Source organism: Seriola lalandi, unplaced genomic scaffold, assembly GCF_002814215.2.
Source record: "Seriola lalandi dorsalis isolate HSWRI2012SDOR001 ecotype SW California unplaced genomic scaffold, Sedor1 jcf7180002054585, whole genome shotgun sequence".
Taxonomy (NCBI): Eukaryota; Metazoa; Chordata; class Actinopteri; order Carangiformes; family Carangidae; genus Seriola; species Seriola lalandi.
Genome location: NW_019525138.1, coordinates 3945543 through 3973332, shown reverse-complemented (window position 1 = coordinate 3973332; position 27790 = coordinate 3945543). Strand labels below are relative to the sequence as shown.

Below are 27790 nucleotides of genomic sequence, written 5' to 3'. Positions count from 1 at the left end.
TTTCTTTTTGGACGAACTTCAGATTTAAACTCGATGAGCACATGCATGTGTTTAAAGTGACAGTTCAGGTTATTTGAAGTGGGGTTGTGTGAGATATTTATTTATACTTTATATAAGTGTATTACATGCAGTCGAATCAGATCAGCTCCCTGTTCAGTGAAGCAGCAGGAGTACTGGCACAGAAAGTGAGTGATGAGCTGCTGTGGACGGGGTCATCCGCAAAAAAGTGTTTACGCCACTTTAACAATGTCCACAGGAAAAAGCTCATATCAGTTTAAGTGTACTTTACTTTACTTCTGCTTTGTTTTGAACATTTTTACTGCTTTATCTTCCTGTCAAACAGCCCTTTAACAAAGTGGTGATACACTGACTATAGATAAACACCTCACACAACATCAGGCTAAATAACCAGAACTATCCCTTTAAATGCACTCGTTTGGATACAGCTCGGACGACTACCTGATGAGCAACAACAAAATATAACACCGAGGTCACAACATCGACCCTGCTGCGCAGCCGCAAAAATCTAGAACAGGAAGTTGAATCAGAGCTTCACCTCAGGCACAACAAGCCTGCAGAGGAAGAACTTCATTACAAAAGCATCACATTGTATCCAGAATCCTGCAGCTCTACTAACACACTAACACGTACGTACGCACGCACACACACACACACACACACATATCATGCACCAGATCACACACATACAAATACACTTACTTACACACAAACACACACTCTCACACTCACAGGCAGCCAGAGCCCAAAAACGTGTAGTAGACCTCCGCTGTAATCGAGGGAAAGCAGTTGAAGTGCAGTACCTATTTGTGACCACTAGGAGGGGCCCTGACGTGAGGCCGTACGTCTGCAGCTCTTCAACCATCGGACTCTACAACTTTTTCCTCCCTGGAGCCCGTTTTTACTCAGAGATATATTCTGTACATGCAATCAATTAATAAACCGATGCAACACTTGCTTTGAGTATACAAACATTTAGATTATACATAGATAGCATTATATCATTCATCTTTTTATATAATCTGCACCTCTTCTGTTTTTCAGCAAAAAAAACAAAAAACAAAAAAAAAACAAACGAAAAAAAACCGAAAAACCTTTTGTTTGACCGTTACAACGAGCCACACAGTCACCTCGCTGACTATTAACAACGCTTGAGTAATAGGCGGTGCACAGAGGTGGGACACATCTAACCGCATAGGGAGGTTTTTTTTTTTTTGCATACAGACATCTTAAATTATTCCAGATTATGTGTGAGACACCCACCAATGGCCGACCACCCCCCTCCCATGTCAGGTAATGTACAGAGGACATGGAGGCCAGGTGGAGGCGGGGACAAACTCCTCATTCTGCTTCTCCTCTTCTGTCCTTCCGTCTGTGGAGGGAGGGAGGGAGGGAGGGATGGAGGGGTGAGAGTATGGCAGGTTGGTGGTGGAGGTGACAGGAGGAGGGGGGAGGGGCTGTGATTGGTGCTTTTTGTTTGTTTGTTGTATTTTTTTTTCTTCTTCTTCTTCGTTTTGACAGATCCTCCCTCCACTGCTGTGCAAGTGTGACGACTCAGTCCCCCAGGATGACTTTCACAAAGCTAGCCACGTCAGTTTCTTTGGCCTCGTGGGAGGTGAAGAAGGGATGTTGCTGAGGAGGAGAATGACATTCGTTTAAGTTTATCAGTTCACCTGATCTGAGCACCGGAGCGTCTCGGTTTGTCTGTGTGAGAACAGACTTTCAGCCACGTACCTATAACAGTCTTAGTGTGCCCTCCAGTGTCTGATTAAGAGTATTACAAGATGTATGCAGGTGATGCATGGATCTAATGTGTTAACAGATCAGAATAAAGACATGAAATCACAACAGTGACACTCACCATGAGTTCTGTGTAAGTCGGCCGCTCTTTGGAAACTTTCTTTAAGCTGCAGAAGCAAAAGAAAAAAAAATTCAAGATAAATTCACAAGAAATACAACTCATCCCTGAAACCAGAGCACCAACCAAACTTCAGTCTTAAAGGAGTACATATATATATATATATATATAAGCTACTTCTTCAGGGCAGACTGGAAGCTACAGAATCAGAAAGTGACGTGATGGGTTGGAGCTAGCTGGTTAGCAGGCTAACTTCAGTGAAAGAAAAGAGGTGATACATATAGAAGCAAAACGAGAAGATTGGTTTCCGTAAAGGAATGAAGTTTGATGCCGAATTCACAATGTTTCTTCTAAACTTGTATGTAAACAGCTCTTAATGCTAACGTTGGCTAAGTAGCAATAGCAAATCTTACATAAAGCATCGTTAAAAGGTCCAGTATTGTATAAAAGGTAGATAGATGTCGATGCCTTTTTTGATTATAGATCAGGTGTAGGTTCTATATTAAAACTGTGAAAGTATCAAAGCCTCAGTCCACAGAGAAATGCACACAGCCTGTATTCAGACATTGAGCCTTAAAACCAGCCGTCAGGACTTCTGGATATTTTGTGATGTCACAGCAAAACAGTCACCCATTCTCAGCCACGCCCCAAGCCCCGCCCACTGGGACCCATTATTCTAACCTTTGCAGGATTTGATTTCTCTGACTGTTTACCTGAAATTTGGTATTTTTTTGGATCACTCAGAAAACAGTCAGCTAATCAAAAGAGCAGCTCAGAGCCTCATCTCTTCTGATTGGCTCACAAACCTGTTGTTACTAGAATTCCAGAGAGGAGATGTAAAACTACACCGAGATGGTTCTTAAAACCACAAATAGATCTTCTTATGGATCAACACTTCAAATAGAACACAGAAGAAGAGGAAAATATGGAGCTTTAAATTTCGGCTTTTATTTCGGGAAAATGCTTCACTGTTGAGCCTGATAATAAACTAAATAGACTTTGATAGCACTTGAGAGCCGAGATTCTCTGTTGTTTCCCAAGATTGAAATAGCAGGAAACAACCCAGCGTGAGCGGACTGGCAGTAGCTGAGAAAACATACCGCCAAACATAATGAGTCACACACGAGCATTAATGAGAATAGTAGACAAAAACAACTATACCAAGTGTGTGTTTGCCAGTAATCGAGCGCCGTTTCCTGTTCACTGTTTGTTCTCAACAGACCCGATAAATCCTGGTTCCAAGAACTAACCCACCACCAACACTGTTCCCACTGCAGTCTCATCCTCTGACCTCAATGCAGTTACAGCTCCATCATTACACAACGATGGAGGTCACTGTATTCTGGATGTGATCAGAGTGTATAATTAAGGTCACTAAATGCATTCATTTGACTGTATTTCTATCCCAGGGGAACAGGGTAACTCATATTATCACATATATATATATAGTAGCAGCTGCACTGGAGCAGATGGGAGTGAGGTGCCTTGCTCTAGGGCATGGCAGTGGTCCAGATTGGTCCTGCTGGTTTCAGGCTCCAAACTCAAACTGGAGTTGGTTTTTACTTTCACTATTTCATCATTAAGAAACACAGATTTTTCCTAATGCGATCACATCCATCACTCTACTATTGACTCAGGAAATTCATGTGTAACTCAACAATGTGTTAAACCATGTGAAAACCTTCAGCTAACAACGTATCAAACAAACCCGGCAGCAGGAAATGAAACCTGATGTAAAGGATTCACAAGAACCACAGGCCTCATATACACTCATCTGATATCCAGGTAAAGTCCAGAGACCGTCTGTCCCTGATCACAAATCTGATTACAATCTGTTCCCCAGCTACATGCAAATCAGTGTCGGCTCTACGTCAGTCCAGAGGGTGGTGGTAATGTACCTGAAGCTGAAGCCAAAAAATACCAGAAGAAGAATAATTTTCACACATGCAGTTCAGTTACAACAGTATCAGCTGAGAGGGGGAGCTGACAGCGATCCACAAGAACAACAAGACGACCACAGAAGTCTGACCATCTTCACAGACTCTCACACGCACACACAGATCAATCAGTGTTAAACTGATCAGGGGTCAGTTTAATCACTGTGACAGGATTATGTCAGGATTATGATTATGTGACAGGATTATGTCTCTTGTGTGACTGTATGTGATGAAGTTGCTGGAGCTGCTTTCTTCCTCTGCAGAATTTCAGCTGCTTTATTACAGAGGAAACACCACAAATGCTCCCTGATGCTGTTGCACTGGAGGAGGAAACACTGTGTGCTTACACACTCGTATGATATCAAATATCAAGCGTCTATCTGATCCATCCAAGATGCATGAAATATCTGAGTGTAAATGGGGTCACAGTCTATCCAGCACCCGACGACTTTTACTGAGAGCTGAGCTGAATGCCTGGAGTAATCTCTCTGGTATTGCATATTAGACACAATAAAGTCAATTTATAGATTATTTGATGAACAAAAATTTTATCCACAACAATTTTGATAAATGATTAATGGTTAAATGACACAAAACAGCAAAGATTTGTCAGTTTTAGCGTCTGAAACGTGAGGATTTTCTGATTTTCTGTGTTTCATTTCACTGAAAACTGAATTGTCTCTTAAAGCTGCGAGCAGCGTTGACCGGGGGCCTCGCACTCCTGCGCACCTCCGGGGGGCTCGCAGCACGCCATTTGAAGCAGTCGCACATTGTAACGACGGACACTGCTCTCACGGGTTAAGATTTATTGCACAGACTGTGTGGCAGCAGAAAAGATTTAAAGCATTTTAATTGCATTCTTAATTGGCTCCACCCAGTGGGAGATATGGCTAAAAGCTGGGAAAAAGAGAGTAAGTGACTTTAAGTCTGGAGTGTTTGTCAAACTGAATATCTTTTGAGTTTTGAACAAATCAAGCAGTTTTGAAAGCTTGATCTGGGGCTCTGGTAAATTTCGGACTTCATTTTATTATGTTCCTTTTAGAATAAAGAGTCAAAAAAACGCAAATCAATTTAATTGATGATAATAATACTGATTAGTAGCAGCTCTACAACTGGGAATGTGTGTGGCTGTATTGTCAACATCAAAACTGTATAGACCCCAGGAAGAATAGCTGCTGCAATGCAAAAGCTAATGGGGATCTAAATAAATAAACAAACAGGCTGCTGAGGGAGCTTCAGACATATTCCATGCACAGCTAGAGAGTGCTGACACGTCCCTGTTATCCTGCTAGTACAACAAACAAAACACCAGCATACTGAACTCAGTCTCATAAAGGGAGATTAGCCCAGTAAACTGGGATCAATACACATTTATCACGTGATTTAAAAAGTGTGGTCCTGAATGTTTTGTGAGACCAGGTTCTGCTGAAAAATGGGACAGAACAAGAGAAAGAGACGAACCACTGAGAGGTGAAGTCCACAAAGTCTGGGGAGAACTGGTCAGCAGGAAGCTGGGGCGAAGGTTCTTCCACCACCTGCTTCAGCTGCTGAAAGGGCGTGCCCCACGAGTCGTATGGGAAGCGCAGGATGGCGAGCTCGATCTGAGAGAGAGAGAGAGAGAGAGAGAGGGGTCACTCTCACTGACTGCGTTTTTACACTTGTACACTACTGTCCTGGTTTTAGGTTTTATCCAATCAAGTTTTCAGGGACGACCAGAGACCCGGGCCCATATATATCAAACTGCTTCTCTTTTACTTCAACTCATAAACCGAAGAATAAAACCTATTTATGAAACTTTATCAAAATGATGTTAAACGTCAGAGCTGCAGAGTCGGGTCGGTTTTCCTGGTTCAGAGTAAATCCTCGATGACTTTACAGAAGCAGAGCTCAGCACGCAGACATTTTCTGTCAGATCATAATAAAAAATTTAATTATAGGAGTAAGAATAAAAAACTTGAAGATTAACAACACACCACTGAATAAACCTGTACAATATGGCAGATGTAGATCATGTGATCCCTTAAGGGCTGCTCTTCAAACTGTGTAATTCTTAGAAATTTGATATATCTATGAATAATAAAGTTACCCAGATTGTGATGTTGGTGGTTTTACATGAATCTCTCACTGTTTGACTCATCATGTCTTCACAAATTATCCACCTCTTCTATCAGTTGCTGTAAAATCCAGAACATGAACGACATCAGCTCCAGAGCTTCCTGTTTTCTAATCTTCAGACTGATTCAAACTGACGTCTCATCAGCTGCTTCACTCTGAACCTGTTTCAGTCTCCCTCGTCCTCGTCCTCGCGGCCCAGGAGTAGTTCTCCAGAAGTAACAGGTGCTCTGACAATCAGTGTGTTTTGTGACTGATTGCTCATTCTGTCTTGTCCAATTTTGTTTCGTTTAAGAGTTAGGACCAAAAAAGAAAAAAAAAAAAAAAAAAAAAAAAAAAAAACTTCCTTCCACCTCTCAGAATCCGTAATGAAACTCTTCTCCTCTCCTCTTATTACCATTCAGATTAGACTGAGCATTCACTCCTCGCTGCTCGAGCAGAGAGAAGGACGAGCCGGGGTTAAATTGAGGAAATTTGCCATAGTTTGTTGAATCCTTGATGCCAAAATATTCTCTGGTCTGAGTTTGAAAATGTAAATGAGAAAGCTATGAATATTTAACAACTCATAATAAAACGTCTAGACACTGAAACGTCTCGAGCTATGGCTCATCGAACGCCAGATTTCTTTTATTATGATTAATTTTTACCCTTCACATACTTTTATTTTTTTATATGAGGACATTTAGAAAAACTGGTATGAACAAATTAAGAAATGTAAATGTGTGCATGAGGGGGAGAGAGATGAAGAGTAATAAAAGCTGATTTACCATCGTGATTCCTAAACTCCAGATGTCAGATTTGACGTTGTAGCCTTTCTGGTTGGTCTCAGGGTTGATCCGCTCCGGCTGCAGAACAGAAAGCCACACAACGTCACTCATGACAGCGGTCGTCATTGACGACAAGGACATTCTCCTGACATCTTAAACACACAGCCTGCGATATTCCCCAATCGCTTACCTGGCCCTAAAACCCACTCAGCCAATCAGCAGCGGAGCAGACGGGGTTAAAATGTAACCAGGCTTGTTAGGTGTGTCGAGGTGAACCTGTTCACCCCTCTGCTGATGAGCTGAGGCCAAAGTTATCAAGAGACAAAAAGTTTATAAATGCGACTGAAGCTGTGATACTACTGTCACTGATTCTCCGGCGCAAAGATCAGTTCAAAGAACTCTTTAAGTCTGAATGAAAATATATTTCATGTTTTTTTTCTGCTTCACTAAATAGATCATCTCTGCAAACGACATCCTGTGCTCTCCTTTGAGTCTACAGCTATGCTAACAGCTCTGTGAGGATTCACTTACACTTAAACCTCCAATCACTGATTGTGCGGCTTGTAACAAGTTGTGAACACAACGCTGATCTTGTTAGCAAATATTTGATTAAAATACATTTAGAAGTTACAGGAGTAACATTATCATTCATGTGGAGTGGTGTTTGTCTCCACCTGATGAATCTTAAGCTTCAGTGTTCCCTCAGTTTTTGGTCTCCGCCTGCTCCTGAGGGAAATATCTGGTTCTCTAGCTGCTAAATATATCGATTATAACTTCTTTAAATGTACCCTGTGGAGTTTGCTAGTAGAACTATATTTCTGCCACCAGTTTCACACTAATCTGCTGATCCAAGTTTGGTGGCTATAAATGTAGCATGCAAAGAAGAAAAATGCTACAACCTAGCAAACATGGATATAATCAAGAGATTTAAAATACAAAAAAAAAGGCGCACGATGAACTATGAATTCAACACATTTTTCAAGGCAAGCAGACTCTTGATCTCCTCAACAGATGTAACTTTGTTTGTTTACAGGAAAACTCTAAAGTCCAATGCTAACATCGGCATGCTAACATGCTCACAATGTATGCTAAGGTGCTGATGATCAGCAGTCTACCATGTTAGTTCAGTGTGTTAGCATGCCAATACAAAAGTATTGATCAGTTTAAAATTTTGACCCGACGATGGCTCTATTTGAAAAGAGTTTACATTTCATCATGAGGGAACGTGAAAGTCTAAACCAAATTTCTCGCTAATCCATCCAATATTAGTTGAGCTATTTCAGTCTGTACTAAAGTAGCAGACGGACCCTCTACTGAACAAGAGTGTTGTTGCTTCTCTTTGTGTAAATGGAGAAATTCTTCGTATACAGTCGACCAAATCATGTTCATGTTACACAATATGTAATAAATATAAAGTGCAAAAAAAGCCTAAGACTTTAACTGTGACCTACATTGGGCTTTCTAGCTAATTAGCTTTCTTGCTAATGTCTCACATGTGTTGCAGCAGCAGCTTTACTGAACAAGCTCCCACACAAACATTCACCAGGAGAAATCTGTACTGCTAATGTCAACTTGTAGGCTAGCTTGTTAGTTAGCTTGTAAGCTGTTGCTCATTAGACAGCTACAGAAATTACCTGCATGTCAACATCAGTCACTTTAGATTCTAAACACTTTATGTTCATATTTATGGTATTTAATTTAAAAGTCTGTGTTTGTGTCTCCTACTCTTAGCTGTCAATCAAACTTACAATGGCCTGTCTCAGAGGTTTGGAGGCTAAAGGAGCATTTCTCATCTTTAAGACCTGATTTTCTTCACTTCTGTAATATAACTATAAATTAAACAGTAAATAAAAAAGGGAAGACTGATATGATTTCAGTTGGACTTTAAAATGAAGGTTTGTCAGTAGTAAAACAGTTAAATTACAGCTCACTGAATCAAGGGAGAACATTAAATCTTTAATGTGGTCTCTTCCTGCTTACCGCCATGTAAGGTTTGCAGCCGGCGTCCATGGTTTTAGCCACGGAGTCGACCAGGTAGCCGCTGATGCCGAAGTCGCACATCTTCACCTGGCCCTGAGTGTTGATCAGCACGTTTGAGGGCTTCACATCTATGGCATGAGAGAGGGAGGGAGGGATACAGCAGGTTTAGTGCGAGTGCAGCCACAGTACAGTACAACGCTCTGGTTTCTCAAAGAACAACTGTCCCTGAAGGCTACAATCACACTCATGGTACAAGCGCTGTGGTCACTGGTGGAGACCGACTGTGTGACTTTATTTTAGTCAGCTATAATCTTTCTAAATGACTGCATGGAGCTTTGATGCAACTAGAGCCACACAGTGGTCACAGCCGGGCCACAGAGGTTTGACACAGGAAAGATTAACCCTTGAATGACCTTAACAGCGTGTTCAATTTTAGTTCCTTGAATACAAATCATGTATCGTTTAAATTTTCCAAACACATACTGTACAGATTTAGACTCTTGGAGAATTTTTCTACTGTACTTGGTCGCCATTTATTTCCATTTATTTCTACATGGTTAAAAAATCTATACATTTTCTCTTCCAGCTTGCTCGAATTGTGAAAACCATCCAGTGTGCACATCCAACCCTGACAGGGAGCAGCAACAAAGGAAAAGGAGACACTGTCCACATGCTGAAATTTGCATCAACTAAATATTTACTGCAACGTTTTGACCTGCAGGGTCTTTGTCATTCATGTAAATAAAGCATATAATGGTGCACGTAACACTTTTTTTTGTTGATGTCATATTATCAATAAACAGTAAAAAAGAAACCTCTCCATAGTGCCGTATATACAAGACAAGGAAGAAACTTCTACTGGGTTGACCCGCAGGGTTGTGCTCATTGCCAGTCCACATCTGTCATTGCCTATCAGGAGAGCGAGGATATCTGAGGATGGACGTGGGGTTGAAAGACAATAGTGGTAGATCTCTGAAAATGTGTTTTAATTTGATATTTGTTTTAACTATATGCTAATGTATGTTTATGGCTCCACAGATGTAAAAACCTAATGGGGCATGTGATTAAAGGTGCCCTGTGTTATTTTTGGTTAGTTTGAGACTTGTTGGTGAAGCAGTTCCTAGCCTCATCCATCCATTCCCTCTTATATCCTCGACTGAAGAATCTGTTGGTAAAACCTTTCGCCTGTCTGGTGAATGAGTCATCACTGCTAATGATAAACTGATTCTTAATGAGGACGGATGAAATGGATGTCTGCATGACAAAGACCTGCTGAAGAGGTCGAAACATTGCAATAAATAATTGGCAGCTTGTAAATTTCCGTGCAAGGACAGCGTCTCCTTTTCCTCTAAATCCATTAAGCCTGTGTTTGTCACATCATTGCTGCATTTTGTCCATTTCTATCAGTTGTGATGACACTGAACTGCACCACTTCCTGATATATGGTCGTGTAATGACATCACAACAACACAGTCACATGGAGAAAGAAAACAAGTCATCAACAAGCTCATCCAGATTCTCTGAACCATTTATTTGGAGTCAGGACATAGCCGTTCTTCACTGTGAGTGATCACATGATCTGTTGATAATACTGAAATATTGATCAGTGCAGTTTTAAGTGCAGATTCATTTATACAGTCTGATAAAAACTGTGATAAAAGCAGATGAAGCCTCAATGATCAACACAGTGTTAGCAACTTAGCAGAGAGCCTGCTGATAGAAGTGAATGGAAATCAATGGCTGAAATTTCTATAGCACAGCAGCACAAGTGATTTCTAGTTACTGGACAAGGAAAGAAAGAAATAAAGAAAGAAAGAAAGAAAGAGTGATGATGCATCAGAGAGGAGGAAACTGTCTCTGAGCTGTAATGTTTCCTCAGGCTCTTACCTCTGTGTATGACTTGCAGATTGCTGTGCAGATGCTCCAAAGCTTTTACTATCTGTAATAACAAAGGCCATTAATAAGCTAATGAGAGTTATATAACAAATATGTGTCATTAACTGAAAATGAGTTTTTAATCAACCCACTGAGACAGCGATCTTTCCCAGGATGTCCTCGGGGATGGTCATCCCCTTCTCGATCACCTGCTTGTAGAACTTGTCGAGGGAAGTGTCCATCAGCTCCATGCAGATCCAGACGTCGCCCTGGCAACAGTCAAATTTGGAAACAGATCAGGAAAAAGAAAAAAAAGAAAGAAAGCAACAACAACAAAAGCAGCCAGCCCGGATTCCAAACAGACAGGAAGCGACAGATTTTCCGATGTTTCAGTCGCGGTGAGGAAATCCTGAACATCCAGTCGCTGCTGCAGGAAGTTTTCTGCATCCGAAAACTTTCAGAGGTGTTTGTCATTAACACGCAGGAGCGGCTCTAGTTCTGCTGCACGTCAACAATGGACACAGATTTTTTCACTGTTTATATAACACAATCAGTTTAAATGATCTATTACATTATTTTTATTGACGCAACATTTCATTATATCACAAACTATCTCTGAGTATCCCTGAAAAATCAAGGGATATTTTATTTAAAAATGTATATATCAAAGATTTTTTTTATTGCTCTAGGGTCATGGCCTCGTCAGCATCAGAAGCATCTGATTAATGAAACATGGCAGTATTGATGATCAAATAACCACAATTTTAGAAATACTGCTAAAGACTTTGTCAAAGATTACAACAGGGTTCTAGAGCGTTCAATCTGTAACCTAACATCATTCATTTCATATCACCCGTGCTCACCTTTTTACTCATGTTTCTAAGCATACACACATTCATGAACACTCAAAATGATTTAAATGAGTATGCAAATAATTAGACAGCAACTAACGATTATTTTCATTATCGAGGTTTTTCTCGATTGATTGTTTGGTCTGTAGGAATTCGGAACACAGTGAAAAATGCCAATGCTAAGGAGACGTCATCAAATGTCCCAAGAGATTCAGTTTACTGTAATGCAAGACCAAGAACCTGGAGTGAAAAATGACCTCACCTACTGTTAAACTAGTTGACAATTCATTTTCTATCAATCAACTATTTAATGATTTGACCAATCTTCACAGCTCTGAAGGAGTTTACTGCCTGTCAGGCTCCACATTACTCTACCTCTCTGAATAGAGCTCCATAGAAGGTGACTGTGTAGAAACAGTCCACTGTCCTCATGGAGATGTCCAGGTCCATGAGCAGCCTCTTCTGCTCCTGAGTGTTCACCGTGGCCCGGATCCTCTGGTGGTGGTGGGGGGGGAGATGACAACACAACCTTTAGTCAAATGTCAGTTTGTGTTTCTCTCGTTCGCACTTTTAAAGGATCTTTTTTTTTCGTTTTATCATTTTCACCTTATATTTAGGTTTGTTTTATTATAAATGTCTAATTTTACCGTCTAATTTCTAGCTTACTGTTGTCATCCTGTTCAAAACCATGAAAAGCACTTTGTAACTTTGTCTTGAAAAGTGCTCCATATAGTTATCATTATCATTATTATTATTATTATTATTATTATTATTATCATCATCATCACTAAACAACCACGGGTTCCTCTCGGCAGCTGAGACTCGGAACATGAAGCTAATTGATGCTACAAAGCAGAGGAGGCTATAAAAAGATATCAAAGTGCTTCCAGCTTGAGATATCCACTCTCTGAAATGTCATTAAGAAATTGCATTTAAAGGGAAACTGTCAAGACAAGATCTGGAAGATCAAGAAAAACTTCAGATAAAACCTCCATATGACAGCAGAGGAAAGCAAAGAGCAAAGCAACATCTGGCAACATCAGAGTCGTTGCCAGATGTTGCTTTCTTTTACACAGTTCACACCAGCCTAAAGGAACTGAGCCAAACTGGTAAACCTGCCAAAGAGTTCTTAAAACACAGAAACAAACTGTCCTCAGGTCTTTATTCACCCACCTTGACGGCCATGATCAGGCCACTGGGCACGTGCCTCATCTTGTCCACCACGCCGTACGCTCCTCGGCCGAGCTCGCAGATCTGCTCCAGGTCATCCGCCTTCACCTCGAAGTTCTGCACAAGAGAACGAGACCAGACGAGGGAAGATGACACAGATTTTACACAGAGAAGAAGAAGAGCAATGACAGGAGTGAACATAGGTAATCAGTCTGCTGGTAACAAAGCTATGAAGTCTCCGGCTCCTTCACTGTGCAGCAAGATGAAAAACCTCTTAACATGATTCAAGCAAAGAAAGCAAAACATTCACTTTGACTTGAGGCCAAGTGGAGCAGAGAGAAAACAGGCACCTCTGCCAGTGGAAAATTCCACTTATTTGATGAGTTTAAAATAAATATTTTTACTGCCCAATGGGCAATAAAAGACATTCCAGTCTCCCCACAATCACAAGTGTTGGATTCAGCTGTAATGTTCAGTGGGGCGTTCTTTACAGCCAACAGATCCTTTATTAAGCCGACCTCTGTACGCCGAGAGAGAGAGGGACCTGACTCGACCAAAAATACACCGGCAGAGGAAAAACAGTGAAGAAGAATTATGTAACAGAGCAAAGTAAGAGAAGAAGAAGAGAATATAAAGCTTGAATGGGATCAGGAAAGATAGAGAGATGAGAGGAGAAATAAAAGAAAATTACCTTCTCTCCAATGGTTACACAAGCTTTCGAATCCAGATCTCTGGGGGGTCTGAAAAACACACACACACACACACACACACACACACACACACACACACACACACACACACACACACACACACACACACACACATACATATACACACACACACAAACACACACACACTTTAATACTCTAAATTTTTCTGACCACTTTTAAAAATCAAAGTTCAGTATAAATGTTTTATTTTTACTAGCTTTTCTTGGAGCTTTCAACCACATCTCATGGTTTTCCTTCATTGGCAGTTAAGAATTCTCTCAGTATAGTTCAATGAAATCACTCATACTGCTCTTCTGAAAGCCTCAAGACTGTGACATATGTAAGCTCAGAAAAAAAATAGTTTTTTCTGTCAAAGTTACAAAATACTTGAGAAAAGAAATTAAAAAATAAAAATTGTTAATTGATTTTAAATAAAATAATTAAATAAAAAATATTTTAAATGAAAACATAGAATAAAATGAAAAAAAAAATATATGGAAAATAAACAAAAATAAAATAATGAACAAATAAAATAAAAAAATAAATACAATTTAAAATAAATACAATAGAAAAAAAATGATTAATTAGGAAATCTAAAAAAAATACAATTTGATAAGCAAATTGATAATTACTAAATTCACAGTGTGATATTTCACGTGAAGTTGGCTTGAAACCGAAACGCCTCTGCTGCTGCAGCTTTTTTAATGACGACGATTCAAACCGATGAAGATGATTAAAACCAACTGAAAATTTCGTCTCTCTGCGGCTCAGAATAATTTGGGGCTGCGCTGATCTACAGGCAGCTGCAGTCTGAGTTCATGTTAACAACACTGAGGAGACGACACAAGAACAACATGTACAAATCATTCTGTGGAAGCTCTTATTGAGTTGAAAATGTGCAAATATCAGGGGTGTGATACAAAGAAATGAATACTGATGTTCATGACAAGCTGCTGTACCCGGGCTTTTCATTTCATGTGATTTGGTTCAGAGCCATCAGGTCTACAGAGGTATGAGCAAAACAGGATGTGAGGATCAAGCAGAGATATAACAAAAGCGCAGCATGTAAACATCATGTAGTGAAGAGTCTTACACTGCGGCGGGAGTGGGCTGCTCAAACACCTCCTTGGAGAGCTTGAGCACCGGCTTCCTCTTACCTGAAAACACACAAACACACACATCATTAGAAAACTCTGATGCTTCAGATACAACCTGCAAAACACACACCGTCAGACAACACATTGGTCAACCATCAGAGATTTTTTCTTTAATGTGTCAGGTTGTATGAAGCCATTGTTGGCAGTGATGCACAGTGAGCAAAGCATAGTGAGATTGAAGTTTTGTCATATATATTTGGAGCTGATCAATGAGTTGATTAATCAATTATTTGATCACCAGAAAGTTTATCAACAAAACGTTTTAAGTCAATTTAAGACAATTTAATAACTGATCGTCAAGAAAATGATCAGATCTCAGTAATAGATCATGAAAATATTGTTATTTAATTGTTGGCGGGGATAAGGAAAATCCAGGTAGTTCTCTGACCTGAAAACATTGTAGAGCTGTAGATAACAATTATTTGATTTGATTTGATAATTTTATTTCGAATGTGTGAAAGAACTAAAAAAACAAAAAAAACAAAAAGCAAAAACAAACACAAAAAAAGAAAAGCACAATGGTCTCAATGAAAACAGTGAACTTAGACCTAACAGAAAACATGATGCAATGCAATGTCAACCACATCCGAAAGGGAGTGTTATTCAAAATCAATTTATCTGTAAATTATTATTATTTAGATTAATCAATTAATCCTTTTGTTGATAAAATAGTGAAAAATGCACATCACATGTTCCAAGGCACCAAGGTGACATTCATGGTGCTGTCTTTGTCTTACTGACGGTTCACAACTTAAACACAGTTTACACTGATGTAAACAGAGAAAAGCAGGAAATCATCACATCTGAGAAGATGGAACCAGAAAAGTTTGGACTTTTTGGGTTGAAAACTTCTTGGAGATCGTTCTTATGTCGATCAACTGAACAATGAATCATTTCTGCTCTGTTCTGAGCATATGTGAGTATGCGTAAGCTTGTGCGAACAGTTTGGTCTGAGTGAAGCAGAAACAGGAGAAAACAGACTGATGAGACTCCAGAGGGGCTGATGGTCTCACTAACAGCCGGGCAGCACCAGATGAAAGCATACTTCACTTCTTAACACAGCTCAGGATAAGAGATCAGTTGATCAGAGTTCATCCTGGTCAACATTTTACTCCCCGTTTCCCTTCAGCAGCAGCACAGTCTTTAAACTTCACATGGAGCCATTTTTAAAACCTGCACGTACAACTGGACTAAAGCAAACCTGTTAAGTGTCAACAAGTGACTCAAAGTCTCTGCACTCCAGTCAGCAGCTTCTTAAAACCTCCCACTGAGGCAAAATGAGTCAAGCTTCCTGCAGCCGTTGCTCCCTGACTGTTTCTGCCCGGGTCAGGTCACAAAGACCTAAATACAGACCAGCACAGACCAGCACAGACCAGCACAGACCAACACAGACCAACACAGACCAGCACAGACCAACACAGACCAACACAGACCAGCACAGACCAGCACAGACCAGCACAGACCAGCACAGACCAGCACAGACCAGCACAGACCAGCACAGACCAGCACAGACCAACACAGACCAGCACAGACCAGCACAGACCAACACAGATCAACACGGATCAACAAGGACCAGCACAGACCAGCACAGATCAACACAGACCAGCATAGACCAGCATGCAATGCTCCTGATGCATCACATCCACTCTACGTCTTCACATTTCCTGTTGATATGGCAACTGCAGCTTCATCTCATCATGGACACTTACGGTTGGATGCAGTAAGTGACTCCAGATCCTAACTGAATGCAGCAGATGCTGAAAGCCAGAAGAAGAAGATGAAGAAGAAGGAGAAGAAGAGAAAGAGGAGGAGGAAGAGGAGGTCTGGCAGCCCAGGTGTGCTCGCTCCATCTGGAGGTGCTGCACTGATGGTTTAACGGCCGGGCATCTTGTGAACGGGGCGTCGCAGCGTTCCTGAGGGTGTGTCCGTGTGTGTGTGTGTGTGTTTGTGTGTGTATGAGAGTTGTTGCACTAGCATCTGACTCAAACCTCCTCAGACTGGCTGAGGCCAGCAGCAGCTGCAGGAAACATGACACACAGACCTGCTCTAACAAAAGGTGACGCCAGACAGGAGGGAGGGAGCGGCCATGTTGGACGTGTAACAGCTAATGTTTTTTTTTTCCTGCAGCTGACACACTCTGCTTTCAGGTAATAGTTAAGGTCACCCCCCCCCCCCCCCCCCCCCTCCCTGATGTCATTACACCCTATTAAAAGTAAAACTGAAGGTGTGTCATCGGAGGAATAACTGGCATTTCTCACATCGCTGTCATGAGAGAAAATACAAACACACATATCTGTGGTCGGATCAGTCATTCAAAAAGCTGTCCTGAGGGCATAACACACACACACACACACACACACACACACACACACACACACACACACACACACACACACAGGTTTGTTCAAACAGTGCAGGGTGTGACACTGCTGTGCTATGTGGCCCTCCACTGGCGGCCTCTTGCTGCTCCACACTGCAAAACAGCTTTGTTGCACTAAAATGTCACAGCCCCTCCTACATACATTTACACAGACAACAATGGTAACTGGAAACCAGCTCCGTGCAAACAGCCCCGACACACACTGAAAACTAGAAAACACCTGCAGCAACTCTCTCAAGTCTGCGCTGAAACACCCGTCAATCGTATCGACTGTGATCGGATCAATACGGAGGGTTCGGTGCAGCTGGCGGCCTCAGAACTGACCTGAGAAAACACAACAACCTGTGGCCTGAGTCCCGCTGTTACAGTCTGTTCACACTGAGTGCAAAATAAACAGTGGAAGTCGTCAGTCAGTGACACTATGAGCCTCTGAGGGTTTAGTGCAGGTTTGTTTTGATCCCTGACACAGATACAGTGTGTACATAAACTTCAGTGTAACATTATGTTGTGCTGATTCATGGGCAGGAATTACTGAGGCCACAATTAATTAATGTGTGCACCAAACTCCTGCAGAGATTCGCACTAACGATTAAGTACCTTAATTATTTATTACTAATTTATTTGATTGTAAATATGTTCTCACTTGTATTGTACCCCCCCTTTTATTATTCATTTTCTTATATTTTTTGTTTGTTTGCTGATGTTATTAAAGCTTTTTAAAGCTATTATATTGTATCTCATTGTCAGCTTTGTCATTTTCTTTTCTTTTTGCTTCTCAGTCTGTGGCTTTGAACTGCACTAACATGTATGGAAAGTGCTGTACAAATAGAGTTTGATGGATCGTATTGACTTTCCACAGAACTTATACATATAACTTATATATCTATATCTATTACACACACACACACACACACACACACACACACACACACACACACACACACACCTTCCAAAACTCAAAGATAAAAAAACTGAAAAAACAGCAAATCCTCACACAATTGATACTTGAGTGAAATAAATCTTTCAAATTGCTGATCCTGATCTAAAATCAGAGTTTGATAATATTTTGCTGATGTGAATCCTCTCATCAATGATCAAATCTGCCAATCTGAAAATCTGAATCCATTCAAATCTCACAACTTTCAACACTTTAATTGTTTTAAGGGAGCAAAATTACTTGAAATTTAAAAAACTTTTCTCAAATATATTTACAGCTGAACAATGAGTTGATTAATGAATTATTCCATCACCAGAAAATCAATCAACAACAATTCAAACGACTTCTGGAGTGTGATGTCGTCACTTTGGGGAAAAGAGCAAACTAATAACTCCTCTTAAAGAAAACAATGAGATTCCAGTAATGGATCACAAAAATAATAATTATTTAATCGAGGGTGAGGGATAAGGGTGATCCAGGTGTTTCTCTGACCTGAAAACATTGCGACATTCCGACGCGAACAGATTCTCACTAATGGATCCAGATCCAGTTGAAATGTGTTTATGAGATGAACCTGTTCACAGACGGTGACTGGAAACACAAAAGTAGCTACAGGTTTTACAAGAGAGAGGATCAGTGAATACTTTCATATGCATTAACCAGAACCAGTGGAACTCCTGTCAGATGATTGACCTCAGACAGTGTCGGAACAAAAGGTTCACTGTGTGATTACAAAGCAGCAACACCATCCCTCTTTTTTTTTTCTCCATGAGAGCACACACACCGAATGACTGACTGACTAAGAGATTCTTCCTTTCAGCTGCACTCAGATCATGAGACAAGAGGCAGCACGCTCCTCACAGGAAGATTTATTCTGTTATCAACGTGCTCAGTGCATTTCAGTCCACTTTATGCGCACACACACACACACACACACACACACACATACACGCACACGCACACGCACACACACACACACACACACACACACAGCCGCCCTGACGTGAACAGTAAGGGCTGCAGGCACAGATTTGTGCAGTGAGTGATAAGTGGCAGGTAGAGGCGTGCTGCAGGCTGAGGTGGCGATGCAGCAGGAACACATGCAAATCAACCTGACGTGCAGCTTCAGCATGAGGAGGCTGCACGGCTCCGAACCTGCTGCTACTGAACAACAAGAGTAAACAGAAGGTGTAAAAAACAAAGGGGGGTGGGGGTGGGGGGGTCAGAGGGGCAGCTGATTATATAATCTATGTTGTTGGCAGGAGGAAGCTTGTGCTCTGTTCTGTATCAGAATACAAAGAGATGATGGAACAAGTATTCAGGTCATTACAGTAAACGCAGCAATTAAAACTGAAACAATTAGTCAATTGATCGATTAATGTTTGACGACTCATTACATTTACTTTTTTAATAAATATGCAAACAAATTCCCTGATTACAGCTCAAGCGAGTGGGGCAAATCAATTTCTTCTATTTCAACTTGGATCTAATTATGATAATTAATCACTTTTTTCTGATATGTTACAGACCAAATAACACAGTTAATTAAAATGATAATAAGATAAGTAGATTAATCTTTTATTAAATTAGTCAGATGCTTTGTTACCGAAGAACAAACGAAAAAATGTCTGTGTTAAAATATACCAGTCTCTAAGCAGCTGCATGTGCTGACAGCACCTGCTTTTTCAGCCACTCAGCGGCAGCAGAACGAGCCGTCAACACAACATTTACATTATATTCTTTGATATGGAATCAGCAAAAAGTCGCCTAATTACACTTTAAGCAACATGTCCATTAGTGTGGAGTAGTGTTTGTTTGCAGCTCTGCGTTTGGTTTTTCCAACACGCAGTATAAAAGTGCAATATTTAAATCACATGAACAGCTGCTGTTGGTAAAATGTGTCACATTGTTGTGGATTGTTGCATTAGCATTGTGGTGCTACAGAGACGCTCCTGCCTACGAATCATATTCTCCAGACTAGAGGAACATGTTTGTTTGGTACAAGACCCCCCCAAAAAAATCACATCATCATCATTTTTATATTTTTTTCAATGAAAAGAAAATTAAAATTATCATTCCAAAAGAAGTCGCAAAATCTGCCAGAAATAATCACTATATATTTTTTTGTGTGTATCCTGCAGCCCTAATTTGCATGTATGTATACATGTGCGATGTTCAGCCAACAGCTGTGGCTCTAGACACAGGTTTACAGTAGCAAACTGAGTCCCACTGTGGAGCATCATAAAGACTCAGGTCAAGTACAGATACCTGCAGACCTCTACAGGACTATAAAGCACGTTATTGCCAAGATGACCACTGTTTTCACACATGCTCTGCAGCCCTGACCTTATCTAGACTTTACCCAGAGGAGCTTTGTGTGTGTATGTGAGAACGCAAATGTCTGAATCAGCTGAACTGGACTTTACCCTGCCAGCTCCCTGGTTCAGAGTCCGTCTAATGTCCGACTGAGCCAATGTGTGAATACAGCGGGTCAGTGTCCGAGCAAGTGGACGCGCTGATGATGTTTCTATCCTGCGACTGGCGCGAAACCGCAAGGACACAGACATCATCACTACAGATGAGTCGTCTGAACGTTTTCATATGCAGAAAACATCTGAGGAAACATGATGAGCCATCTAAAAATACCCCGTCTCAGACTTTCTCCAGATTATGTTGCATAACTCAAATACACAATTCCTTCCTTTATTCTTGCTGAGCTCAGCATCGAACTCGCACACTGTGGTGGGCAGAGTGGGTTAATTAAAAGCAGCAGTACGTATCATTCTCAGTGATTTGCAGCACATGAGCTGAAGTATGCAGCGAAATGCCAGAGGGAGGCCACAGGAGATGAGAGCTGGGACACTCCTTGTTCCCACTGAAACCAGCGAGAACAAGGAAGGAGAGTAATCGGCTTCGCTGCAACACGCTGCAATTATCATTTTCTCAAGAAGCGGCTGAGGAGAGAACAGCTGAAGGACAACAATGCTCCCAGTTTCTGCCACACCCGGCTTGAGCATGCAATCAGCCTCGTCATGCGTGTCAGTTTGAGAGCAGTGAAAAAAAGAAAATATATAATACTGCTGACAGTAGGGTTTGCAGGGCAGCGAGCGTGTGCAGAAACAGAGACGGAGTGCATGCAGAAAGCCTCGGTGTGTGAGGCCAGGCCTGCGTGATAATGAGGCCTGGATGACGGGGACACATGGTGCCCGCTGCTAACCCACACATGCACTCCTGCTGGAATTCCAACAATCCCAAATGTCCCTCAATGGAATTCCACAGAGCCAGAGGAAGACAGATCAATCACAGGGAGAGGGAGGGGGGGCAGTGAACCGCAACCACTGACACAAGAAGGGACAGGAAAAGACAGCCACACAGTGAGCAGCACAGAGGGAGGAGGGGGGGGGGGGGGGGGGGGGGGGGGGGGTCGGCTGGTTGGTAGCAGGGAGAGATTTGAAAATAACTCCAGTTGGAGCCCTCGGCTGTTTGCCGCCCTGCGACCGCTCTGGCAGTTTGTGAGGTACTCTACACTTCCAAAGATGGCAGCTCCTTTAGGTTACAGCTGTTGGACACTCCTTTGGGAATCATGCCGTCAGCGGCTCATGCTACACTTCCTGTGCACTCGGTTCAACTTCGACGACACACACGCAGGGAGCGGAGGGTGTGGGGGGGTGTCAGCTTCAGGTGGCCTCAGAGCAGGAACTCTGAGTCCAGGACAAACACCGAGCAGAACCCTCGACTGCACAGAGACAGCACACGACCTTAAGGCCCAGATAAACTGTGTGCTAAGCAGAGATCCTGCAGGTCACAGCTGTGTGAGATGGGCCTGATAAAAATCATGTCACAATCTGTGTTAGACTGTTCGATAACAGTTTTGGGACATGTCCGACTGAGCGACGAATCTGCAGTGAATCGTAGAGCTTCACTGTAAATGTTATATTTCACCACTGAGCGGCTCAAAAAGCTCAAAATCTTGCACTTCCTGTATCAACTTCACCTTTACACAGACTGCTGTTCGTCAGTGGCCTATATACAACATCTACATTTAAAGTTTGCTCATATTTGCTTTGCTTCAGGGCAGCAGCTAACTACTATTTTTTATTTATTTTCTTGATTCATGAGGAAACAGTGAAAGGAGACTAAAATGTTGATGTTTTCACATTTCTTGTTTTATTTTGTCAACGATCCAAAATCCAAGAATGTTCCGTTCTGATATGAGGCAGAGAAACATCAGATCATCACATCTGAAGTTTGAAATTCTGCTTGAAAAATGACTAATATGATAAAGGGTCAGGGTCATCGAACTAGTTGGTGATTTATTTTAATCAGCTAATCTTTGCAGCTCTAATTAGCTTGATAGCCTTGTTTGGCTGCATTTCTTGTGTATTCTATATTCTATATTATTGCTATAGTTCCCCGCCATATGCAATATTCCAACCCTCATTTCACTGTTTTGCTTACTGTACATTGAACCTTGGCATGTGACGAATAAAAAATACAATACACTAACATAATTATATATTATATATCTTAGAAAAAACACCTGAAACATAACAACAATACTATAATTATATATTATCCAAAAAAATCCTCACCTGAAATATAATAATTATGTATAATTAAAACAAAACAACTGAAACATAAAATCTAAAATATAATTATCTTAAAAAAAAATTGTAATTTTTTTAAAGTCATATGATTATATCATTTATATGTATATTGTCATATTTGCACTGGACTGTGTCGAGAACATACATTTTGGATAACTCTGATGTAAATGTATTTTAACATGTCAGTCCATATAAGTCACTTTTTTGTAAAAGTTGCAAAGGTCAAAGGTCAGAGCGTAGTGACACTTCAACCATGACTCAAGTGTGAACAGAATACTGACACACTGATGCCAACGTCGCTCACGCTCTCTGTGGTCAACAACTAAACCTTTAACTGAGTGAATGAAAATCACTGACGCAGCCTGTGAGGAAATTCCAAAGCGTCTAACTGCAAAGAACATTCCATTTTTTTGCTTTTCTTCAGAATCACACAAGAGGATTGATACCACGTCCATGTCTGTGTGCTAAATGAGAAGCTAGAGCCAGAGGCCTGTTAGCTTAGCTTAGCATAAAGTGCCACTGCTGTTCTCTCACAGAGCAGCTGCATCTGTGCAATGGAAAGCTAGGTTTGAAATCCCATAATCCATCACGTCAATATATATGTTACAGCAATGTTACAGATGAAATTAGCACTTGCTAATGCGACTGAAGCAATTAGCACAACAATGCTGATGACTGGTGAATCACCTAAGTCAGTGGTTTCCAACCAGTGGGCCTGGGCCCACTGGAGGGCCACAAAGGTATTACAAATGGTCCGACAAAACATTTGCACAACAGTATAATTTTGGTGAAAAAATTTTATAAAAACCAAAACAACCACAAGTCAACAACTAACGAAGCACATGTCACCAATTTACTGCTGAAGTGCTAATTGCAGCTGGTGATGAGTTGTTTTTTTCAACACAAGTGGAATCACAGGAGTGATTTGAAAAAAGCAAAACAGGTGTAAAAAAAAAAAAAAAAAAAAAAAAAAAAAGTGATGTTGAGCATTAACAAGCTTTCAGACTGCTCTTGTACAGCTAGAACAGGCAGAAAATAGCTGCCAGTTCAGTCACTTCACTAAACCACCAGCCAAATGTGGAGTGAGTTCTCTGTCATCGGGCTGAGATACAGCGATGTCTCAGATCCAGACCTGTGTTCAACAGAAAGACGGACATACGTCTGCTGTAGCTGAGAAAAGGATGATCGCAAAGTGTAAATAAATAGAGCAGTGAAAATAAATTTCCCTCCAGAGTAAAGGGAACAAATCTTAACTTGTATTTTTCTACATTGTGCATACATGAAGAACTGAAAGTTAAAAAGATGACGAGTGAGAAAAATAGTTAGACGGAGCAGATTAACGTCTGGATCCACCAACAGTAAATTCATTTATTTGCCTCCACTATCTTTACATTGCGAATTTGTGCTACAGTGATGGCGTGCTACTCCTCACGCCATCCTCACCCTCACTCTCATCCCATCTTAGCAGCGAAATCTGGAAACCTGCTGCCATCACAACCTCAAACCGAGACCTGGATTTATTCACATCTCATCAAAAAACAAACAACAGCAAAAAAAAAAAAAACCATTGCATTATACACCTCTGCTTGCGTGCAGGTCTGCAACAAAGCTGGGTCAAACAGGAATTATTTCATGGTTCTTGCCACCAGAGAAGTTGCAGCATGCACGCTTACTCAGTCAACCCCACCCCCCCTGAAAAGAGAAGTACAGTTAGTGGATCATCTGAACAATGCTCTGAACAATTCTACTGTTATTGCAGCAAAAAAAGCCACTATAGGCCTGGAAGCAGACCAACAATCAGCTCGTCGAAACAGCAAATTTAGTATCAGTGCGGCTGAAAACGCAGCCTCCATTTGCATGACAAACGGGACATTTGTGCAGGGGCGCGAGGGCCCGGCCGAGGCTGCAGGGGGGGGACACGAGCTGGGAGGGCCGCTGTCACGCTGCCATCGGACAGCCTCGGCACACCACAGCACTCAGCCACAGCACAGTGCACAATGGTAAAGGGCAGAAAGTGTCCGGGGCCACACAGGCAGCGCTGCAGCCGGAGACGCTAGACTTGACATGCGTCTGTGCTAAATGATATGAAAATAGAAGGAAACCAGCAGCAGGATGAAGTGACTGCACTCAGTCTTGCACCGGTTTCATCAAGCACAAGGACGTGATGCTTATTTCAGCTTAGCAGATTTGTACTCATTTCCTCAAGTAGTTATATGTTACACACTAATTCTGTGTTGCATTATCTGAATCGGCCTGCAAGTGAAAGTCAAACCTGGATCTGTTTGGTACCTAAATGTGTTTGTATTGAGACGTGTAGGAGTTGGTCTGAAACGTCTGAAACGTCAGTTCCTGATTTAATTCAATTTTTGCCAATTTTATACAAAATAGACATTAAAAATCTGAGAAATTTAGCTTCTTTTGATAAACTGGAAAAAAGGGGCCAAAGAAATTTTTTAATAATTTTTTTAACTTCCATTAACTGATTTTTTTATCACATAGGTGCAGTGAAATAAGCTCCAAACATAACATTCATAACACATATTATCACCTATTAATGTATGCTAATGTGTTAGCAAACACAGAGCAACATTAGCATTCATTTGGAGTCATGTTTCAGTCCAATTTGTGAATATAGGTCCTCTGCTTGTTGCTCTGTTTTGGTCTCCACCAGCAACTTCTGACTCTTTAGCCAAATGCTCACAAGCTAGTCACTAACTTAGTAATGATCTGCTCGAATTCAAAATTCACAGTGTTGACACAAAATGGAGGAAGCAAATCAGCCAAGATGAGAAGATAACCATGACAACGTAACTAATGTGTGGAGTCATTATGGAGTCAAACTGTGACTAAAGTTGAGGCTGTTTGCTGCTGCTTTTTGAAATCGCAGCTGCTTTACAGTGACTCAACCACAACGACAGATCACAGTCAGCTGTTAGCAGGTGATCAACACGTCACAGAATTATGACTGTGATCCAGAGAGAGGGCAGTGGTTAAAAAGGAAAACATTAGCTAACGGAGCTGTTAGTGCGTCACTCAAATGAGACAGTGGAGGAAAAGTGAATGAACTGGGCCACGTGGGTTTTGTATGAATTAATTTGAATAATGTGTGTGTTTTTTTTGTTTTTTTTAATCACAACTGTAGCAATGACGCTGGTTAGGATGTAGGGCTGCATCTACAGACTCATTTCATAATCAGTTGCTCTGTTTATTATTTTTTCTACAACTTCAATTAACTTGTTTTGACTGAACGACCATCTAAAAACCCAAAGATTCCAGTTGACAACGAGAAACAAAGCAAATCTTCATGTTATCGAAGCTGGAAACAGCAAATGTTTTGTATTTCTGCTCAATAAATGACTTAAATGATCATTATTTCATGACTTATCCATTGTAGGGCTGCAACTACTGACTATTTTCATTATCACTTATTTTCACATTTGGTCCATAAAATGTCTGAAAACAGAGAAAAAAAGTCTGTCACACTTTCCTAAACCCCAAAGTGATGTCATCAAATTGTCTACTTTTTAAATATAAAATTACAATCACATAAGAAAATCAGCAAATTCTCACAAATGACAAAGTGGAACTGGGGAAGGACCTTTGATGATTTATCGATAATCAAAACAGTTGCCTAATATTTTTCTGTCACTGATTAATTGACTAACTGTTGTAGCTCTAATTATGTCAGTAAAGATTGATGCTTCACAAAGGTTCAACAGAGCCATTTGTTTAACTTACACAAGTAATTTTCTATGTTTGCAGTCCAATAAAAAGTCAGGACAACAACTTGATTAAGTGAATAATCAACTTATTGATTAATCGACAACAGATCTGCATGTGCACCGTTTCCTGCACCAAACAACATCAGTGAAACGACAACAGAAAGCCACCTCTGCTCAGAGGAAAGTCCCCAACGACTCGTTCATTTACAAAGTAAAAATGTCAGAGCATTATTTATCACAAGACAAACTGGCTGCAACAAGACGGTTCCTGTGTGTAGGTGGGAGGACAATTGACTGTAGCAGATAAACACTGCGAGGCTCTGACCATCAGGGGCTCTCTCTCTCCTACCTGCTCAGGTCCTGCACAGCCTCTGAGTGTGTGTGTGTGTGTGTGTGTGCATATGTTTGTGTGTGTTCTGCATGTTGTGCAATGAACCAGCCTCACTTTGGACTTCTTGGAAAACACAGCGAGGGGAGGAAAAAACGCCTGAGCTGTTTTCACTGCAGCTGTTTTTTCTTTTCTTTTCTTGCAGGCTGCATTCACTGATGATACTTCGGAGCTGTCCGGCTGCAGGGATGTCACTGTTGTTGCTGCATGTTGATAAAGTTGGGGTCAAAGTGTGACACACAAGCTTTCCTATGCATGCTGAGGGGGAAAAGCTGCACATCAGTGGACAGGCACCCAGGGGTTTGACACATATCCAGTGTCCTGGACAGAAGCAGCAGCTGACAGACTGGGACTTTGTGCTTTAATATAAAAAGTCAGCAGCACCTTAAAGCTCTCAATCTATTCTATTATTAGAAATTCATTTTCTCTCCCATAAGCAGAAACAAATCTGCAGCCAGTAAACACTTCAACTCAGAGTCCACTGACAGCTGCAGGTTGTCACATCTCCTGCACCAAACCGCCCTGCACGCGACACACGGCTTTCATTATTTACCATTAGGCAGTGTGCACGAGCCGTGCATCAACTCGTGCAGAGTTGATCATAAAGAGTTGCAGTGTCCTTGTCTATCTTGTGACTACACTGAAGGCGCCCTGTGCTCAACATCCCCGTCGGTGCCCCGCTAACAGCGTCAATACGAGTGAGTACACACAGCATCGTCTTACCAGGAACTGTGCAAAGGGGAAGATCTTCAAACAGGAAATGCAACTGACCCTTCTAAACCATCGAACTTTAAAATGCACCGGCCGAGCTCGAGCTGCAGCGGTGCATGTTGCAAACCGTGCAGCAGTGATTGTGTGTCGGTAGTTTTGCACAGATCGGTTTCATATTCTTACCTCCCTTTGGCTGAGACATTTCCCCTTTGCTTTGATGAGGGGGAGGGGAAGCACAAAAGACTTTGCCTTCTTTCTCACTCCCTCCCTCCATCGCCCTCGCACTGGAGCTTCAGCGGCTTGCCTTTGCAACAAAGATGCAAAATACAAGCCTCGATCTTCATGCACTTGGAGCCTTTTTGCGTCCGGAGCGTGCGTGTCGGTGCAAAGAGCGCAGCTACAATTGCACAACCCGCACTGGCGTCGGGAAAAGAGGTAATTTTGCAATTGCACTGCAAAGAATTCTCCGCAGCACTTACATGATGGGCCAAGGCTGGCAGCTGAAAGCTCCTAACTTGGATCAGTGTGAGCCCCTGCGAGAGAACGTTCTTCCTGCTTGGGAGCGCAAAGGACGGTGGGAAATGTAGTCGTTGAGGTGCTACAGCGATTA

At 41.4% G+C, this 27790-nt stretch overlaps 1 protein-coding gene across 2 annotated transcripts; it reads right to left on the bottom strand.

The window, feature by feature from the left end:
• Positions 1 to 27743, bottom strand: map2k6 (mitogen-activated protein kinase kinase 6). 2 transcript variants are annotated; one of them, XM_023418851.2, is made up of 12 exons: positions 27364 to 27743; positions 14372 to 14435; positions 13260 to 13308; positions 12572 to 12685; positions 11774 to 11893; positions 10700 to 10816; positions 10560 to 10611; positions 8673 to 8800; positions 6693 to 6770; positions 5275 to 5414; positions 1880 to 1925; positions 1 to 1650 (listed from the first exon to the last, which is right to left on the bottom strand). In XM_023418851.2, exons 1-12 carry the CDS (start codon positions 27452 to 27454, stop codon positions 1573 to 1575), a joined length of 1077 nt encoding a protein of 358 aa, XP_023274619.1. In that variant the 5' UTR covers positions 27455 to 27743; the 3' UTR covers positions 1 to 1572. The 2 variants fall into 2 exon arrangements, with proteins under 2 accessions (XP_023274619.1, XP_087033435.1); XM_087177309.1 differs by lacking the exon at positions 27364 to 27743 and adding an exon at positions 27193 to 27278.
• Between the last annotated feature and the right edge of the window lie 47 nt (positions 27744 to 27790).

Excerpts from the sequence above, each read along its gene's own strand:
- map2k6 (XM_023418851.2), bottom strand. The coding sequence starts at position 27,454 with ATGGAGGGAGGGAGTGAGAAAGAAGGCAAAGTCTTTTGTGCTTCCCCT. Across the intron at positions 10,817-11,773 it reads ATGGAGCTCTATTCAGAGAG|GGCGACGTCTGGATCTGCAT; the intron begins GTAGAGTAATGT and ends GACTGTTGCCAG. Across the intron at positions 8,801-10,559 it reads TCTGCAAGTCATACACAGAG|ATGTGAAGCCCTCAAACGTG; the intron begins GTAAGAGCCTGA and ends CTCATGCCATAG.